Source organism: Anastrepha obliqua, chromosome 4, assembly GCF_027943255.1.
Source record: "Anastrepha obliqua isolate idAnaObli1 chromosome 4, idAnaObli1_1.0, whole genome shotgun sequence".
NCBI lineage: Eukaryota > Metazoa > Arthropoda > Insecta > Diptera > Tephritidae > Anastrepha > Anastrepha obliqua.
Genome location: NC_072895.1, coordinates 85,406,579 through 85,428,238, shown reverse-complemented (window position 1 = coordinate 85,428,238; position 21,660 = coordinate 85,406,579). Strand labels below are relative to the sequence as shown.

At 37.9% G+C, this 21,660-nt stretch overlaps 2 protein-coding genes across 3 annotated transcripts in view; one reads left to right on the top strand and one right to left on the bottom strand.

The window, feature by feature from the left end:
- On the bottom strand, nucleotides 1-1,473 carry LOC129244750 (X-box-binding protein 1). The gene is made up of 2 exons (XM_054882562.1): nucleotides 866-1,473; nucleotides 1-802 (listed from the first exon to the last, which is right to left on the bottom strand). Exons 1-2 carry the CDS (start codon nucleotides 1,096-1,098, stop codon nucleotides 118-120), a joined length of 918 nt encoding a protein of 305 aa, XP_054738537.1. The 5' UTR covers nucleotides 1,099-1,473; the 3' UTR covers nucleotides 1-117.
- Nucleotides 1,474-2,549: 1,076 nt separating this feature from the next.
- The window catches only part of LOC129243753 (membrane-associated guanylate kinase, WW and PDZ domain-containing protein 1), an 82,376-nt gene continuing 63,265 nt past the window's right edge, over nucleotides 2,550-21,660 (top strand). The window contains exon 1 of one of the 2 annotated variants that reach the window (XM_054881028.1): nucleotides 2,550-2,759. The gene's annotated coding sequence lies outside the window, so the exon portion shown is untranslated. Of the gene's footprint in view, nucleotides 2,760-3,124; nucleotides 3,211-21,660 lie in introns of those variants that run through there. The other variant, XM_054881029.1, reaches the window with a different exon arrangement.

Here is a 21,660-nt window from a genome sequence, read left to right as displayed (position 1 = left end):
CTGATGCAATAACTATAGATGAATCGCTAAGCCCTGTTAGCTCTTGTGTCGCTGCAGGCAAATTGGTTTGTAATCGAATTTCATCTGTTTGGATTGGTGACGTCCACTCCGAATTATTTAAGCTGTTACTTCGTGTGTTTGTATGTTTGCTGGATTCCAAGCACTCTGTTTTGGTCCCCACCACTGGTCCAAGCAATCGCTCTGAGCTGCTTGTAATTTTGGCATCATTTTCATTGCCTGACCCATTATTATTTTCCAGGTCTGCTTCGATATCGGCCATGAGGCTTTCGGCAAGTTCTTCAAGTTTACTGACATCGAATTCTTCGTCGATGAGGAGCATATCTTGAAAAGTAGGCAAAGCGCAACAATCCTCCAAAGCGACGCCACTGAGTTGCTCTTTTTCAGTTGTTCTTCTGTCGACTGAGAGTCCATTTGACGTGATCCCTGCTGCAGAGGGTCAGTATATATGGATACTGCAGATCCATTGAGTATGGACTCACAGCCGGCACAAGTACCAACTGCACTTTTAGCTTTTAAGTTGGTGGCATTACTGGCAAGTTGTTCTTGCTGCTGCTTCTGTTGTTGTTGCACTTCATTGAGTTGTTGACGTAAAAGTTCTAACTCCATATCAAGTTTATGATTCTTTTCAAGAAGAGATTCATTGATAGCTTGCAAACTTTCGCACTTATTTTGTAATATTTCTGTTTTTTGTGTTAATTCGTCAATTTCTCTTTCCATATCTTCCATCCGAGCTTTTTTCCGATCGCGAGATGTCTGTGCGGCAACACGATTTTTCAATTTTCTGTTAAATAAAAAACAAATGTTATTACAATCTATAAACAATAAAGGGGAAATTTAGTCGTACTTTCTCTGCATCTTTTCTTCCCATGTTAGGTGATCAAGGCGGCGTTTTTTGCCCCTTGGTGCTGATGCTCCATCCTCAACTATCACATTCTCAGCAGACGCTAATACGGCTGTTCCCTGCACTGACGTGGGAGTCGGTGCAGGCCTTATCTTCGGTAATGTCATAGTTGGATTATGCGTTATAGCTACGTACTTGGGCACTGTTATAAAAACTGATTGTGCTGTTGATGCCATTGTGTATTCCGTTTGAGTCCGCTTCACTTAAAGATCTAACGAGTTCTCAATCAAATAAATTTTTTTGTATGGCTTTATCCGAAGTGTTTCAAATTTCTAATGCAACATTACACTGGTTCCTTTGAATTATTTTACCAATTCATGTTTACACTTTCAATTATTGCTCAAGACTGACGTGTCTTTATTATGATTTTTATCAAATTTGTTTTTCATTTACGTCGGTTCAATTTCTTTCATTGCTTCCTTTTTTCTCATGCAATTTAAATTACTATGTTACAGTATCCATAACGTAAGATATTCATTTTCAACTAAATTGCTGTCGTGTTCAATTGGGACTGGTTATTTCTATTTGGACAAAATTGTAATACAATTATACGCATTTGTATTCATAAGTTGACTTGTTACATTCTGATTGGCTGTTCGCATAAAGTTTTTTTTTAATTGATGACTCATTCATGACGGAAATTATGGCAGGGTGGTATTTTATTCAGCAACGTTCAAAAATTATTATGAATGATTTTTCTTTATTTGACAACCGGTGTTTTTTTATCGAATCCTACTTTTTTGATTGAAGGTTGCACAGTGCATGGTTTGATATTGTTGCAACACCGCATAATAATGTTGCGAGCAAGTTGAGCTCCACGGATCAAACCACATTGTCACGGCCAAAATATAAGGCTTATTATACTAATTCTTTATATGAGTAAAGATTATGAACCAACAATTTTTTGGAAAACTGCGAGCAAAATGACTGTGAAAATGCCCGTAAACATTGTCAGTTTATCCTAAAGGAGAGGTTTGAGTTTTCTAAACCGCAAGGAAGGGCTGGGGTCCTTAGCCAATGCGTCCGCTACCTCTGCCCCAGTTATACCCCTGTACCCTGTCACCCAAAAAGAGCCGGATGCGGTTGTGCGTTCCCAAAAAATTCAGTTTCTAGATACACTCAAGGACCTGTGAGAACTTAACCTACTAGAGCAACAATATTGACATATATTTTGGCGTCTTCCGAAAATTGCTACTCTATCTTCCGCGATTTTAACAAAAGGCTGACGTAATGAGCCATAATAATACAAAAAATATAAAAAAAAAGAATACAAGGGAAGATAAATTATTTGCTTGTAAATATTCAGTGAATGGCTTGTTAATATTTGACTTGAACGTTTAAATTAAACAAACTTATGTTAGAATGTGAAAGCACAATTCAATATAATGCTTCTAAATGCATTGTTTTGGCATTTTTATGCCGATGGCGACGTAGCAAGTGGTTGGCAATTTATTACATTGCTTTTTTCTTTCTCCGTCAAGTCACTCTAATATTTTCTTTATCTTACACCCTGTAGTAGGAAAGAATGAAGCTCAATCTATTACGTTTCCAATATGTAATCATGAATATTATTCCGAAAAAATGCGCAACGCGATTTTCGGACTAGTTTTTGTTTTGGTTTTTGTTTTTATGAAATTCTTTGTTGCCGCATCGAATAATATTATATTAAAAATACAAGAGAAATATAGTACCTCAATGTGATAAAAAAATCCACAGAGATAGAACCCAGTACCTTAAAAGTGAACACAAAAATATTGATTCTGTTAAAATTAAGTGTTTGGTGACGAAGCGTACTTCTAAAACCAGAAATTAACGCAAATTCATGGGAAAGATGAAGGTTTGTTTTGCCCAGAAATAAATTTAAGTAAATCGTGCACAAAGAATTTATATTTTAAATGCTCATAAATAAAAATAGTGGTGCAGTCCAGCACAATTTGAGGAAACATTGATTGTTTTGCTGTATGGAACACTATTAGAGAAGGGGATGATTGTGTGTGGGGGAGAATGTCGGACACAGGTGTATGTAGCTAGCCAAGTGTAAAATTACAGGTGGCTACGATGGATATATTTATAACGCTTGTTGCTTTTCGGTATGCATATAGTTGTTTATTAGTAAACGGCAAAATCTTATGCAGGTTGTTTGTGGATCATAGTTACATAGCGAGCAAAAAATTTCGAACAGCGCGTTTGGCATTCCGAATATTCGTATGCGGTTGTTGCTTATTAGAAAGGGCCGAATGGCAATAAATATCTAACTTAATATTCAGATCAAAGTCGATATGATTTGTGTAAGTATTGCAAAGCCTAGCACAAAGCGATTGGTTCATTATCAGAGATATTACTTAGGTTCCGTTTTGGTAAAATAATGGGGAGAAATATATACATATATTTTTGAATATCAAGTTTTTAGGCAAACTAAAAGGAATAAAAGTTGATTGTAATAAATTTTAAAGTTAAGTGAAAAATAAAGAAGTGTTTGATAATTACATTTAGAATGAAAAAAATTGGTGTTTTTTTTTAATTTCTGTTTATCAATTATTTTCCTGAATGCTCCCCATAGTTGCTATATTTTCAATGAGGCGGTAAAGAAATAAATAAGGCAACAACAAAGAAGCAGGACATTTTGTCATTCATCTGTTATAGCCAAGTCCCCTTGAGTGGATTCGGCTTAGACAGTTCTTGGCCAGACATGCATTTGTAATTTCGGATCGCTCCGGTAATGCAGAGCCGACGGCCGTGGCTGAGATTTATATCCAATAACGGCATGCATGAGACTAATGATAACGAAGGTTGTCCTACATGGTCTCGCGATATTCCACAAGGTTTAGTGGCTGGGAAATGCATCCTTGGTAATAATCAATTTGAGGGAGAAGGGAATTTGACATGGGAGAATGTGACTTGGCTTTCTTGGTTGGCGACTTATCAGGTTTCGGTAGTGATACCATTCTTCCTCTTTTTCAAGTTTCAGATATAGAAAAGTCATAGACAAAATAATAGCGTTCCCACGACAGTTGGTTCTACGTACCACAACCATCCGGAATTATATCCGGCGAAGGATATAAATGTGAAATATTCTATTCCCGATTCATGGCATTACCAATTATTTATTTTATTTTATTCATTTAAATAGAGTTTAACAACCAAATTAAGGCAATTTAATTCTTCAACTTTAAATCTTTAAAATAATTTACTATCTTATGCATTCATTATACGAGTGTTGTAGATACCGACTTTTAATGATCTGCTGAGACAGCCGAGGACTCACAACAGACAAAGTGGCCATTATTGCTGAGCTCTGGGGAACTTTCCTGGAGTAAATTTTTTCGGCACTTGTTTTTTTAAAGGTATTACCTTACCAAGAAACCATGTGTCGTGAGAAAATTTCGCCTCAAGTTTGTTCTCCTTTTCCTTCATATAATGCCAATGGCGATTGTTCGTCGTAGGTTGAAGCGTTAATTGCCCGAAGTTGTACGTTCGAGCGCAATAGCCGCACTCCAACTTCAAATGTTGCTTCCACTTTAGTTCGATTGGTTCGTCGTACGTGTTGGTTGTGCACGCTTGCTACGCTAGTTCACATGCTTTTGTGGCTTATACGTGTTCTTCATTAAAAATATACATATGTATATGTTCATATTCTGTGGCCATCACTCGCAGAAATTTGGAATGAGTTTTCAATTTATATGAATTATATTTTAAGTGAATAATTTAAAATAGGTTGTGTTTGGTCACTAATAGTCTTTGCAGAAATAAAAAGTATGAATAAATTTGGTGCTGTTTGACCACTTTTTGTATTAATTATTGCCAAGCGATTGACAGCAAACAGGTGGAGTCGATGGAAACCGGCCGACCTGGTAAGCCGGTCGCAGCAAAGGTGTAGAAAAGAAAGTCAAGTGCGTTTGAGAGTCTCGGCAACGCGTGAGATCTCACTGTTATCGTCGTCGTCGAAGAAGCCATCATTTGTGTCTGCAGTTAAGCTGTAATCCGCAGCACTAGAAATAACATTGCGAAACTACAAATATCGCCCTGTCGGTCGTCTAACGTGTTTATGAGTGTTTTGTGGTTTTTTTTTTCGCTTTGCAAAGATAAAACCATTGCACTACGTACATATATTATATTTATGCGTATATAGGTACGTATGTAGATTCATCTGCCTCATAGGCGCAACCAATACCAATAATACAAACACCCTATCAATAAGTTGTGATCACCTGAACAGCTTTCAAGGGGTAGATGCGGCGGTTGCTGGCTGTTATTAATTGTGGAGTTGTATTGAATTTGCTGTGCGTGCTGCCTTCGCGATTTCCCCCCTTTGCCAGTAGTGTGTCCAACAAGTGAACCTGTCAGTTATTTTAGTGGCTTGTGGAACGTGATTTAATCGTGCAATATTTTGATTTGCTGCAAGTGAAAATGGAAAGTGATCTTTCACCAACAGTCTCCCTTCCTTTGCCGCTGCAGCTGTATCAGTTATCGTGCTCAGTACGTAAACATTAGTGCCAGCGGTTTTAAGATTGTTTTGCGCAAACTATTTACATACAAGGGGAAATATGCACATACATACATTCATATATATGTACGTATTAATATAAAAATAAATAAAAAAAGGTGTAAATGAAAGTGATGTTTAATTAAAAATCATTGCGAACAAAGATTTTCTACTGTTGATGTGTTTATGTGAAACTGCGCTTTGACTTAAAACGTAAGCTTGATAAGTGAAATACAATTTTTTGAATAAACATTACTTTCCTAGTAAATAATATGAAATAATAAGGTAAATATTTATTAATTTATAACACAAGTCAATTTTATTTTTGATATTCTTTAATACTAATACCAGTTTCTAAAAAGTCCGCGACAGTATTGCAGTTGACGTGGCTGTTTAAGGGGTTAGGGGTAGTCAGAGGCCCGAAAAAATGATGATTTTCACGAATTTTTTTTTGCTACTTAATTAATTTATTTAACAAAAATAAAAACATAGCATAAAAACATCATGTTTTAACTTGACTTCACCAAAATTTAAAAAAAAAAATTAATAATTGCAAAAGTTATCGCTGTTTGTGTGAAGCCCGTTTCTCCAGAAGTCCCTTGCGGTGAACATCACAAGTCCTTGCAGATTCATCTAAAACCAATCGGACAAGAAAAATTAGTTTTATTAATAGATAATCTTGTGCCTGATCGAAGCTTTTTTTTTTTTCAAAATGAACAAAATGGCGGCCTCAGAAAATTTTTTCCAGATTTTAGAAAAAAAAACCAACAGTTAATTGTTAAAAAAAAATCGAAATTTTTGAAAAAAAAAATCCTTCGATCAGGCACAAGTTTTTTATGTTTTTCAAAAGCTGTATAAATTTTATTGAAATCTACGTAGCGGTTTTTAAGTTACAGTGTTCACCAGTTTGAAAAACATAGTTTTGAGAAAAACGCATATAAAGTTTTGCTATCGGCTCCGGAGCGGCCGAGCTCCCTTTGTTAATTGTTGAATAACTTGAAAAGTATTTGTCGGATTCACTTCAAATTTTTACACAATATTTTTAAAACATTATACTTTAAGAAAATGCAAAACAAAAAAAAATCGATTTTTTGAAAATTCTGACTACCCCTAACCCCTTAAATTGACTATTCCTTATATAATTCGACCGAATAGAAATTTTTAATCATCGAAGGTTTTCACTTTTCCTACAAACACTTGTAGAGGCGTTTTCATTAGAGTAGTGAAGCTTGAGATTGAATAATACACCAAGAGTTTAAATGATATTGCGACAATGCGTGCACTTTTTGGATTCTAATTTTTTTTGGTGGACGGTGTTAGGCATTTTTATCGCCATACAAAAAATTCTAGCATTCATTGTATGGACGAATATGTGTTACACCGTTAATAAATTATCAAAAATCAATGCGAATTTCAAGCCACTATTTTATACGAAAATTGAATGGGCTATAGCCGGAATTTTTCTAAAAAGTTGGAAATGTTAGTAAAAACTCATTAATTTTTTTTTTAATTTGCTACACAGTGAAAACTTGTCTTAAATGGTTTTGAATTAAAAGAATGAAACTTTGAGTTACAGTGGCTCAATAAAGAACTCGGACTTGCAAAGCATACAGCTTCAAATTCAAAATTTTTCTATGAAATGCAAATAAAATATTTTGATTTATATATTTTTCTATTGGGTATTCAAATAGGAATTTAAAAATAGTAATAAAAATTTACATATCCACTACCTCCTTGTTATAAAAAATTTACCATGCAGCATTCTCAAAATTGGTGTCAAAAAAGAAGTCGAACATCTGGCATTTTTGCGATTGTTTGACACTTTAAAACGTGGAATCCCACAATTAATTTGCTTTCTCAGTCGCGTTTTGTTGAATAAAAGTCCAAATTATAAACATGGGTGGGAGGATGGTTCCATGTGTAGAAGTCCACGCCAATGGGGAAATTTACTGATCACCATTCACTTGGGAGTGGCCTTCTGCATATGATTAAAGCAACTCACAACGTCCGGGACTAGCCCACATATCCTCTGGGTAGCTTCCGAACAGCCGTTCCAGGATAGCTGGTTGTGCGCTGGGTTTGGGACCCGCCGCTTAAAAATCCACCCCAATGAAAAGAATTACAAAGCCTCGGATGAGAACTACGTTTACTGATGACGACCCCTGCAAACGAAATAAGGAATATGATTCGAGGGCATGCACCTGGAATGTCCGGTCCCTTAATGGGGAAGGTGCCTCTGCCCGGCTGGTTGATGTCCCCGTGAGAGTAAAGGCTGACATCACTGCCATCCAAGAGATGCGACGGACGGGGCAAGGCAAGAAAACCATAGGACCTTGCGACGTCTACTACAGCTGCAATGTAAAGGAGCGCAAATTCGGTGTCGGATTTGTTGTGGGAGAGTGACTTCGTCGCTAAGTACTGTCGGGTGGACGAGCGTCTCGCAATAATCCGCATCAAAGCGCGGTTTTTTAACATCTCGCTAATTTGCGCCCACGCCCCGATGGAAAAGAAGACGATGCGACTAAAGATTCCTTCTATGAGCGCTTGGAACGTTCCTACGAGCGCGGCCCCCACTACGACATAATACGACCAGATCGATCATGTTGTGATAGATGGAAGACACGCTTCTAGTGTATTAGATGTACGTATGATCCGAGGACCCAACATCGACTCGGATCATTACCATGTTGCAGCTAAACTGCGCAAACGCCCCTGTGCAGCAAAAAATGTACATCTACCTACGCAAAGAATGTTCAACATCGAAAAGCTGTAATCACAACAGACAGCCAGAAGATTCGTCACTCGACTTTCACTCCTGCTCTCAGAGAGCACTGCCCAACAAACCGGCATGCACGACCAATGGAGTAACATTTCTCGCTCCCTACTTACCGCCGGGATCGGATTCCGGCGAGCCCCAAAAAACAGTTGGTACGACGAGGAATGTCATGCTGCTGCAGAAAGAAAGGATGCCGCCGCATGTGGGATCGCTACAGAGAGCTAAAAAAGGAAGAGAGACGTATTATCCGAAAGAAGAAACGAGAGGCCGAAATCCGTGAGTGCGGAGAGCTTGAAATGCTGGTCAACAGGAACAACGCCCGAAAATTCTACTAGAAAGTTCGGCGGCTTACAGAAGATTTTAAGACCGGGGCGTTTTCCTGTAAGAACAAAGACGGCGAACTGGTGACTGACGTACAGAGCAATCTTAAGTTATGGAGGGAACACACTCGGGTGGGAGCTAATGCTGCATCCACCATATTCTCCGGATATTGCACCTTGTGATTATCATCTTTTCCGTGGACTTCAATCCCATATGAGTAACAAAAAATACTCCTCAAAAAAAGCTATATCGAAGCGTATTTTGGCTCTAAGGGCAAAACATTTTTTGAGCAGGGATTAAAAATTTGCCTAAACGTTGGGAAGACATTGTAAATAATGAAGGAAAATATATTATTGATTAATAAATACTTTAAACATCTTTTTTATTAATTTTAAAACCACCTTTAAAAAACGCACGAACTTATGGAGTGACCTTATAGTTTTGCCATTGATTTGATTGACTTGTGACACGGTGCGTTGTTTTGTTGAAACTGTGAGCAAACACAGCATCTTCTTTGAACAGAGCTTTCTCATAGTCAAATGCTCATGCAATATAAATCCAACTCCTCGTCTTTTTAATATCTTCAAGATGTCAGCTAATTCCCGCAAATTTACTTTTCGATCATTCAAAACGATCTTGGGGAGTTTTTTATGTCTTCTGGTGTTACCGCCTCATTTGGACGTCCACTGTATTGTGCATCATCGGTTTCTCTACGACCACGCTTGAAGTCAGCAAACCATCGTTTTATTGTTGTTTCTGATGGAGCGGAATCGCTATAACACTTCTGAAGCCATTGCTTCGCTTGAACGGTATTTTTCCCATCAAGAGAAAGAGGTGCAATAAAAATAAAGCCATCTATGTGTTTGGCCGGAACTTTTCAGCCCATGTGTTAATCAACAAACAAAAAATGGAGCGCCGAAAGGTCAAAATAAAGATTTCCATCATTCCAAATTATTATTTTTATTTAATAATAGGACTATGAATAAGTTCGTGCGGTTTTATAACAGATGGCGTAACTTGATTATTATTCCATCGATCCACATTTCCAAACATTCATTGGAGAGCTACTGTCGTAAGGCACAAACGTCAGTATAAGTTTTTTATTTGAAGCGTAAACAACAATATTTTTACCACACTTGAAAATGTCGAATTTCGTGCCAAATAATGTGTTTTTGCGGGGAATTCTTTAATATGAAGAAAAAAGCAGCCGAAAGTCATCGTATCTTGGTGGAAGTTTATGGTGAGCATGCTCTAGCTGAGCGAACGTGCCAGAAGTGGTTTGCACGCTTTAAAAGTGGTGATTTTGGCTTGGAAGACGAAGAACGCGAGGGTGCGCCGCCAAAGTTCATGGATACCGAATTGGAGGAATTGCTCGATCAAGATCCGGCTCAAACGCAAGAAGAGGTTGCAAAAACTTTGGGAGTTGATCAATCAACCATTTCCAAACGTTTAAAAGCCATGGGAATGATCCGAAAGGTAGGCCATTGGGTGCCGTATGAATTGAAGCCAAGAGACGTTGAACGCCGTTTTATGGCATGCGAACAACTGCTTCAACGGCACAAAAGAAAGGGTTTTTTTGCATCGAATTGTGACTGGCGATGAAAAGTGGGTCCATTACGACAATCCAAAACGTCGGGCAACGTATGGATACCCTGGCAATGCTTCAACATCGACGTCGGCGCAGAATATTCATGGCCTGAAGGTTATGCTGTGTATCTGGTGGGACCAGCTGGGTGTTGTGTATTATGAGCTACTGAAACCGAATGAAACGATTACGGGGGATGTCTACCGACGACAAATTGCCAGAAAGATGGGAAAAAGTAGTAGCAAGCGATGGACAATACTATGAATATTAAATTTGTAACCATTTTACGTCAATAAAGTTTCAAATTTCGAAAAAAAACCGCACGAACTTGAAGAGACAGTTCGTTCACTCGACAGCCGATTCTATGTTAGTCGTATGATGCGGATTTAAATCCAGCGAACGACTGTCAATTCAGCAGCATTCCCCGAAACATTTTTGGAAATTTTTTATGCTGTTACAACAATAATAACGTGACCAGTTTGTTAAAGACTTCAAAATGCTGGTTTAATCACAGAACACCTTGCCATGCCAAAACTCATTTTTGACAACGAGAATACTTGGCTTGATTGAAGACTATAATTTGGTTCCGACCATGCGTAAGAAGAAGAACCCATGCACGCTATAATTACGAGGTGTTAGTCGAATAGTTTCCGAATACTTTTCGTCGTATGTTATTGGGTAACTGATTGAGTAACATCTATTGAGATGCAAAAGTAGAGTCAATTAGGTGCAGATATGCAGAGGTCTGATAATATACAGATCATTTATCAAAGTAAAAAATGTTTTTAATAAAATGTTTTAAATAAAATATTTTACAAGATATATAAAAACATTGGACTATAAAAAGTAATGCCAAAAAATCTAAAAATAAAAAAAAATGTTTTTTAATTAAATATTTTACAAGATATATAAAAACATTGGACTATAAAAAATAATGTCAGAAAATCTAAAAATAAAAAAAAAATATTTTTTAATAAAATATTTTACAAGATATATAAAAACATTGGACTATAAACAGTAATGTCAGAAAATCTGCAATTTTTTGGTGTGCACATTTTTAGGTTATCAACTGTACATAAATCAGCTTGCGTTATAATTTATTTGACACCATTCCTACGTTGTCTTCGATATTTTAGCAGAAATTTCAAGTTGTCACGCAATAAATTGCACAGTCTGATAAATTTTTAATTTCCGGTAAGAGTTAGTTATTTAGAAGATTACAAATTATGTATGTATGTATGAATGTATGTATACTCATCTTTGCACACGGCTACATTATTCTCCATCAATTATTAATGTTTGAAGCATCATACGAGTACACTTGCATTCTTGTCATTATTACCGTAACGGTTTCCGAAAATATAATTCCATACATACATATATCTGTATTGTACAGTAGTGTAACACTGGACTGCACACCATGATTGAGGAAATTTTGCTTTGAAATTTGCAGTAGATACCAATTCTTTACATCGCTCATTTAGACCAACTGATTTTTTTGATATCTGTAAATCATGTTGCGTGAATATCATTTTGATCTGGGTAGCATTGCATGAAACCTTGCACCAGAATATTTATACTTGTATGTAGCTCTCAGCGGAACCACCGAAGCTCGTCAAATATCGTTTCCAAGTACTTACATATAGTCTGTATAATCAAATATGATCGATTACTAGGTTTGGCCAATAACTATGGTGAAAAACAAAATTGTGAGGGGAACTTCGGCTGCCGCGTCACGGGGGTGATTCGTCAGCCGAATTCTGCACGATCATTTCACATGCACACACTCGTCCAATTGGTCGTTGTTCAACAGCAACGCAGCAACATGAGCGAAGGCTTTGTTGATTTTTGTTATACATCTCTAATACAATTTTTTCCCCAGCCGAAATCTGAACTACAATTTACAACAATTTACGACAAAAAAAAAAAAATATATGTACATATACATATATATAATTGGCGCGTATACCCTTTTTGGGTGTTTGGCCGAGCTCCTCCTCTTATTGGTGGTGTGCGTCTTGATGTTGCTCCACAAATGGAGGGAACTACATTTTCAAGCCGTCTCCGAACGGCAGATATTTTTTATGAGCACCTTCTTCATGGCGGAAATACACTCGTAGGTTTGCCATTGCCTGCCGAGGGGCAACCGCTATTAGAAAAAACTTTTTCTTAAATTTGGTGTTTCACCGAGAATCAAACATACGTTCTCTCTGAATTCCGAATGGAAGTCACGCACCAACCCATTCGGCTATGGCGGCCGCCGAAAAAATACCCCACCAAAATAAGAACAGAAGGTCATTGACTTGTTTGCGACAAAGCCGAACAGCTGGAGCAGTTTTGGAAAACAGGAAAAATGGTTTTAATGTATCCAGAGACACGATTCGAGGACGCTTGCGTGCAGAGGACCTCAAATTCCGGAGCACGTTGAAAAAAGACTTGCATGGGATAAAGCAAATTCAGAACGGAATTTGGCAAATGTAATATTCATGGATGAATCTTCCTTTGTAGTGAATTTCATACGTCGGTCCTCTTATATTGCTGAAAATCGACAACATCAATGAACTCTTAAGCATCCAGTTAAGGCGTCCCAAACGATTGCTTTCCGGAAAATGATTTGGCGATAAACACAGAATCGCAAATTTTAATATAGTTTTGATGATTAAAATTTACCAAAAAGCATTATTATCGTCAGCTGCGAAGATGTTTGAAAGAACTAGCCAACCCTGGATTTTACACCAAAAAAACGATTCCGAAGCCGAAGGTGTGTAGAGTGGAAACCGCAAAATTGGATTGAAATGTTGGATTGTCCTTCAGAGTCGCGTGATGTCAGTCTTATTGAAAATTTTTAAGCAATAGTTAAACAAAAACTGTAAGCAACAAAAACAACAGAGGACGGTCAAATAGTAATCAAGGTAAATACGGTTAATTTGGATCCGATCGCCTCCAAAATTTGCGCAGAAACGAACACAAATTATGACTCGAAAATGTGAAGAAGCCTTGTATCTAATAAACTCTTTTTTTATCGAATTCTTATATAAACTCTTTCAATAAGTTTTGATTCCAAATCTTTGCTACACTTTAACGTAAACAAAATTTATAAATTATTTAGGGACTGAATCAAGTAAAGTTGGGATTTTCTATAATTAAAATAGAGTTTCCGGGTTGACGGGATCGCGCGATTAGCATCCCTATTGGGTACACAATCAAAGATACTTAAATTAGTTTCTATATGGTAGGTGTAATACAGTTTGCGTGATTGTTGTCGGTAAAGATTAAAAACATTTATGAGCGGGTTAAGGTATGGGATGAATAGAAATCGCAGTTCATCCATCTTTTCTCCAACATCATAATCTCATCTCAGTTAACTAGAAAAAAGCGATAATTTCGAAACTAATCCCTCAAGCCCCACGTCAGTCTCGATTCGAAGTCAATGTCATGCGACGTGCTAATGTTGTTGCGAATTTTTTGTAATGTTTGTGCAATTGCAGTTTGCCATTGCGGAGTCTGCACTGGACACGGCGGCGGCTGATGACATCGCTGAAATCGCTACCCTCCGACAGCGCCGCTGCCACTTTTCTCCGTCACCACTTGCGGCTGGCGTATTTAGCCGTCCATCACTCATTCAGACATACAGACAGCGAGTTGCCATGCCAAACAGTCAGTCAGTAAGTCAAGCAGTTAGTCAATTGCTTTGTGTGCATCAGTCAACGGTAGCATGTTGTGCGCCCGCCGCCTCAACGATTCCTCAGCACGTCAACACGCAATTGGCATTTTGCTTGCATTTATTGCAAAACTTAAATATTTCGCGAGTTAAAGTGTTTTTGTTTGCAAAATTTCCACTGAAATTTACTGAATTTTTTTTTTTGCAAAAGTCTGAGTTCACACGTTTATCCGCTCACATATACATTGTGGCATTGCGGCGACTTTCCTTTCTGACAATGTGTGAAAGTTAAAATTCGACATTTTAAAAACTTGACACCCCTCTATGGCGCACAGTGTATCGTGTGCGTGAAATTAATTTTGAAAACCTGTTTTCAAATACCGAAGCGACTTCAAATACTTTTAACTAAATTAATTTTGTTAAATTTTATTTTTTCCGAAAAAAAGGAAAACCAATTGTTCAATATAAGCTGTAATCTAGTCGATTTCTGAGGTGAGAACTTATTTCGTATTGTAAAACTATGTATGTAGATAGATTTTTTCAACAGCTTAAAAGTTAAAGATCACAATGAGCCCATCATTTGCTTTCCAGGCACAAATTCTTGAATTATAATAATAAATGAGTATTTGATTTAGAAAAAATAGTAATCTCTAAAAAATTTGCTGCTCTTTACGAAACTCTCTTAAATCCGAAAAAAATTAGAAAAAATGTAGGTGTAGACAACAAGAAGTTCAGCTTGTAGATTATTCCGCAGTGGAAGACTCACTAAATATTATTGACGCAACTACAACCAAGACTGACCAAGAGTTGACTCACAAAAGGCGAAATACATGGCACTATTAAGATCCAGGACAACAGGAGACGACTAAGAACACTGCGTTCTCACGTCAGTCAATTCTACGTTACTGGAAGGACCCGGATTTAAGTATATCCGGCCAAAGACTGTCACTCCAGCAGCATTCCCCGTACATGTATGGGGGATCTCTATGCTGTTACAACAACAACAACTAAGGACACTGATTATAAACGGCTGGGATTTGGGTGTTGAGAATTTGGATTATCTGGGAGTAATGACAATGGGAGCAATTGACCATCAGAGATACACTACAGGCAGCACACAAGCAGATATACTTTGGTTTAAGGCGGATTTATTGCAGGTGATGGCATTCGGCCAGCTGATTTTTTCGCCGTAGATATGAATAACGTCAAAATGATTTGTTTTGTTTACATCTGTCTGTTCACTTTGCCATTTGTATATTGATAATTTATAGTTGGTGATCAAATAATATCTAAAGTGAAATATTACATAAAAAACACATGAAAAAGTTTGTATTGGGACTGAAAAAAGTTGGGGTAAATAAATAAAATCTCTTGTTTGGCGTTTTTTGAGGGGAACCGAAACAAGTGTGGAACAGAGGATGCTGATTTTAACAGTGGATGAAGGATTATCAGGTTTGGGCTTCAGCTATGGTGAAAAATTAAATTGAGCGAGTAACTTCGGCTGTCACGTCACTGGCAGCAGAAATCTGTCCGCTCATTCACACGTATTCACACACTCGTCCACTCAGTCGTTCAGATGGTTACAAAGTAACATGAGCGATGATTGTGCTGATTTTTTTCGAATATCACCAACACAATTTCAGTTTTTCGTAAACAAACCGCTCTTATGACCCCGGTTACGTCAGCCAATCAGCTGATTCCTTTAAATTCGCTGCGAGCCGGTTAACGGTCTGATATTGGCCACACGTGAATTTTTTCCACCATGGCTTTTCACGTGATAGAACTCAAAAAGCAAAAACAAAACACGTGTTTTTTTTTTGTTGCGTGTTGTGGGACCTCTAGGGTGATCTTTACTGCAACGCCTTTTGGGAGAGCCTTAATATGAGGATGATGGTCGGGCGACAGCAGGAGGCTATTTAAGTTTAATTACTGCGTTATACCACAAGTAGTAACAAAATTGAAGTTAATATTAGCTAGCCCTGTAGTTATTTACAGCTCCCCTTCGACTGATCGCTCTACTGCACTAAATTTAAAAATTATTGTTGTTGCAATGGCGGTAGTCCCTCTCACTTGCTTCTAGTTGCCAACGCAAAACGTATGTGACCAATTCTCATAGCCGTAGAGAATGACGGATTTTGATATGTCCACTGGCATTTATGAGTAGAAACGTGTACCGTTGGTTTTCACAGTCTTTGGAAATATATTACTTCTGCTACTTAAACTTCAGCCTCGTGTTGAGCTTGACCCCAATGTTGTTGTTGTTGTTGAGGTGGTTGAACATTTCTGAGCTGAAAATGCTCCTAATTAGTGAGTGTTATTTGTTGTTTTCCAAGTCAGATCCATTTAGTGAGGTCCAAGTATAGCAGCAAATCCTTTATCTCTATGTCTGAGATTTCTTTAATTTGCTGTAAGGAAGGCTTACCGAAGGATCGGAGTCGTGCCCGGGCTAGTCCCGGACATTCACATAAATAGTGGAACAGACTCTCCTTCGCCCCTTCCGATTGACAGCTTCTACAGATAGGGTTGAAGGGTAGATTGAGTCTAGCTGCATGATCCCCTACTTTCCAATGTCCTGTAAGGGTTGCAGTGATACGTGAAATGTTTGGCCGAGAACATCCTAGGAGGTCATTCGTCCTTTGGATTTTGTATGACGGCCATGTGTTTTTTGTTGTAATACATGTAGGTATTTGCTTCCATCTTCTTTCGGCTAAAGCATGATAGTATGAAGCAATGGATGCTTTTAGTGTGTTCAGTGGGGTGGAGACTGCCACTGCCTCTGCTATGTCTAGTGTCGAGCCCTTTCTTGCTAGCTCATCCGCTATCTCATTGCCCCGTATGTTCCTATGACCGGGAACCCATATCAGGGTAATTTCAAGCCAATGGCTGAGCAGTTTCAGTTCCTCTCTACACTGTAAGACCAGTTTGGATGAAATGTAGTTGGAGTCTAAGGCCTTAATAGCTGCTTGACTGTCTGAGAAGATAGCTGCTCTTGCACCAACTTCCTTGTACTCTTGCACCAACTTCTTCCTTCCCCAATGTACTTTATTGAAAGTTTCGAATGCGTTGTAAATTCTTTATTCAGTCTTATCACTGAGTCCATCGTTACTAATACAGCCCTCCGCTTCGACTACGCTATCACCGAATCCATGTGAACTCGAAAAAAATGCTGCCTAACTCCAATGGCTAATTTTGACATTTGGATACCAGCTGGCACGAAGTAAATGAACAAATTTTAGCTTAAAAAGTTACGTCTTCAGTGTCGTTTTCCAATTATTTTCCTTTTCTTGCAAAAATGAATTCTGCAACACTGTTAAATGAATGAAGAAAAACAGCAACATTTATGAGTGATTGAAAGCCTGTGCTTATTTTCTCAAGTAGATGCTGAATAGACATTACATTCGGAAAATAACTCAAGAAGAGTTAAAAAATGAGTTGGATAATATTGTGGTAACCAATTTACCTTTATCTTTACCAAAAAGTAAAATTGATTAAAGTTAGAGAAATTTAAAGCTTTAATTCTTTCCCACTATGCCGCATTCCATCCTCGCCGCCATTAGCTCTTTGACATTTCAGTGCTTTTGAGTTACCTCTCTATACTGCGCTTCACACATAAATCACTTTTATTTTCCATCGCGACGTCCACAACTGCTGGAGAGTGGTCTTTACGGTTAACTGCCTCATCGTCGCTCAGGTGCTGAATATGATTTATTCGGTGAGGTAAAGTAGCGAGTTTAAATGAGTTAAGCGGTATTTGGCTACGATTAGCTTAACTTCGTTTTTCGTTTTTCATTTTATACTTGTTTGTTAATGCATAAAGATATTTTTGGCACTTTTTATTAAGTGTAATTTTAATACTGTAATTTGAACTTTTGTGTAATGCTATTTTTTTAATTTTTTTCAAGTACAAACCAGTTGGTATTTCTTAGACAATCACTATTTTATTATTTATTTTATGGCTTCTGTGCGCATTAGCTTTTACAAGACAAGCAAGTGCTTCGATGTTTTTTATTCACTCGCGACTTAATTATTACGGAATTTCCTTTCACTTGGTCAAGATATATGCAAATTTTTTTTGCACAACATTTCTTTATGTAAAAACAAGTTACTATCATATATAATGTTTACATTCTTTTTACTTCTTTTTTTGTTTTAAGAAAGTAAAGTTTATGAATATACATTTTCAGCTACGGACTCAGGTGGCTTTAAAAAATATGGAACTTTGGATTTTTTCAAATATTTTATTGCAGATGCACGTGACATTTTTGGACCTTTAAGGTGTGTACGTGGGAACACTGCATCAATTAATTTTTCATACGCGGAACTCATTTTGTAAAAACAACGCACGCTTTCTAAATTTCTCACAAGACTAAAAGAATTGCACAATGCGTACTGCGAAAAGAATACGCCTATTTGGCAGTATTTACAATTTTTTATAACAGCTCCAAGTTTGAATTTTGCCAGCCACGCTTCTATTACACAGACTGTACTTTTATTATACTACATATATGTATTGAAATTTTACCAACATAATTTTTTTAATGCACGCACTAATGAAATGAAACTCTTAGACAAATTTTTCGTTTTGACTTATTGTATTTCCGTCGTTTAGATTGAATTTTGAGCTTTGGCATACATTCTGTCAAAAAAATATCAGGAATTGTGCATTTAAAAACCGCGCGTTATACACATGTCCAAATTTCTCTTGCTGGAATGTTGGTGCAACTGTCCTCTATAGTGTTGCAGAGTTTGTGCGTGATCTGTCAATTAGCATATTTTTGGCATTTAATTATATCAGTCAACCGCAGGTATACTCTTCGATTTTCACTATATATAAAAATATCGAACAAAGATTTTGTCTTAAATTTTGTGTTTTAAACGGGATTTCGTGTGCCATTGAAATGTTCCAGAAAGCCTATGGCGAGTGTGCTTTATCAAAAACACGGGTCTACGAGTGATATAAGTCTTTGTGACCTTAGCGTGTCTCACGAATCAATTCGCTACATTTTACAATTATCAATTGGGCATGAAACGCCAAGACGCGTGGCTGCTTGACTCGTTCCAAGAGAGTTGAATTTCTTTCAAAAAATTCATCGGAAGAAGGTGGCTGAAGGCATGATTGTGCAAGTAAATTCGGACCCAACGTTTATTCAGCGCATCATAACAGGTGATAAGACGTGGCTATATGAGTTTGACATGCAAATCAATTAACAGGCGGCTGAATAGCGCTATCCATATGAGACGAAACCCAAAAAACCACGTCAAATTCGGTCAAAAACGAATGTCATGCTACTCGTTTGATGGTCATGGTGTTGTGCCATCGGAATTCGTTCCAAATGGTTCTACGGTAAATAAAGAATATTAAATGGAAGTTATGCGACGCTTGAGAGAGAATGCGTGTAGGAAACGGCCCAATTTGTGGAAAGAAAACTCATGAATCTTGCACCATGATAACGCACCGTCTCACAAGGCTCATATTGTGAACACTTTTTTTTAACAAAAACTCGACAAATATCATCGAACAACCATTTAGCCTCTTGTGACTTTTTCCTTTTCCCAAAACTTAAATTGCCACTCTGACGACGCTGCTTTCAGTCGATAGAGGCCATTAAGGAGAATTCGCTGAAGGAGCTGAAGAAGATCTCTTCAAACGCGCTTAAAAGGTGCTTTGATGAGTGGACTAATCGTTGGCATATGGTTTCTGCTTCGAGTGAAGCCTATTTTGAAGGCGACAAAATAAATTTTGATGATTAAAGAATTATTTTGCGTTTTATTGAACAATTCTCGGTACTTTTTTGACAGTTGTATTACGGCGGCCGCCGTAGCTGAATGGGTTGGTGCGTGATCACCATTCGGAATTCACAGAGAGAACGTTGGTTCGAATCTCGGTGAAACCAAAATTAATAAAAACATTTTTCTAATAGCGGTCGCCCCCCGGCAGGCAATGACAAACCTCCGAGTGTATTTCTGCCATGAAAAAGCTCCTCATACAAATATCTGCCGTTCGGAGTCAGCTTGAAACTGTAGGTCCCTCCATTTGTGGAACAACATCAAAACGCACACCAGAAATAGGAGGAGGAGCTCGGCCAAACCCCCAAAAAGGGTGTACGCGCCAATTATATATATATATATTAAAAAACTTATACAAGTTTTTTGTGTCCAATATTTGTGTGCTATATATCAACACAACAACCCTCTAATAGTCGTCCTTGGGCAGGCAATGGCAAATCTCCGATTGTATTTTTACCATGACAAAGCTCTTCATAAAAAACCCTACTGCTTCTTGGAAGTGGTATAATTCTGTAGGTGCTACATTTGTGGAAAAACAAAAAGACGCACTCCAAAATTGGACTAGGAATACCGCCAAACCAGCCAACAACGGATGTGAATGTATATGTACAAGGTGGCGCATAAAAGGTGGCATATGTAAAAGTAATCATGCGATTTTGTCTTTGACTACTTTTAATAAAATAAAAAAATTATTTCGAATGATGGTATTTATACTGCAGCTGTCTAGTTCACAAGTGTCAAATATGATTGACATACGAATGACATTTGCAAAATTTATAAAGCTTCCGATAGGGTGAAAGCTTTCGAAAGGTGATGATTTTGCGCCACATTGTAACCAGTATTTTTTTCTTCTACTCGCGAAGACGCGCATTATGAATCATATAAAATAATATCTTCAATTCCAGCACTACCTAACCTTCTTCTTTTTGACTGGCGAGATAACTGCTTATACGCCGAGTTTTACAAAGCGCACGAGACGTTTCTTTCTCGTAATAACCGGCGCCAATTGAAAACACCAAGTGAAGCCAAGTCCTTCTCCACCTGATCTTTCCAACGTAGAGGAGGCCTTCCTCTTCCTCTGTTACCACCAACTGGTACCACATCGAATACTTTCAGAGCCGGAGCGTTTGTATCCATTCCGACGACATGACCTAGCCAGCGTGGCCGATGGATCTTTTTTCGCTGCGCCATGTCTATGTCGTCGTAAAGCTTATACAACTCATCGTTCGATCACCTACGACACTCGCCGTCACCAACGTGCAAAGGTCCAAAAATCTACCTTAGAATCTTTCTCTCAAAAACTCTAAGGTAGGTCGCATCGGACGTTTTCATCGTCCAAGCTTCCGCGTCATATGTTAGGACGGGCATGCTGAGACCCTTGTAAAGTTTTAGTTTTGTTCGTAGAGAGAGGACTTTACTACTCATTTGCCTACTTAGTCCAAAGTAGCACTTGTTGGCAAGAGAGATTCTGCGTTGGATTTCAAGGCTGACATTGTTATCGGTGTTAATGCTGGTTCCTAAATACACGAAGTCTTTTACAACCTCGAAATTATAACTGTCAACAGTGACGTGGGTGCCGATACGCGAGTGCGTCGACTGTTTGTTTGAAGACAGGAGGTACCTCGTTTTGTTCTCGTTCACCACCAGACCCATTCGCTTTGCCTCTTTATCCAGTTTGGAGAAGGCAGAACTAACAGCGCGGTTGTTAAGGCCGATGATATCGATATCATCGCCATACGCCAACAATTGTACGCTCTTATAAAAAATAGGCAACTTCTTTTCGTACTGGCAAACAATTAATAAAATAAATAATGAAAAAATAGGAGAAAAATAGTAAGATATCTAATTTGACAAAAGACGATAAGTTTGTTCCTTAGTAAATAACTTAATTGCATTACAAAAAGGCTGAGGCTTTGAAATCGACTAAAAGATGGTGTGAGTCGATTCTCCTTTCATAGATCTCTTCCAAGCCTTGGCGTATTGTGAATATCTGATAGATGATGGATTTTCTAGTTCTAAAGCCACACTGATAAAGTCCAATCAGTTGGTTGATGATGGGCTTCTGCATTTCACTCGCTCGCTAATACCTTATAGGCGATATTTAGAAGACTAATTCCGCGGTAAT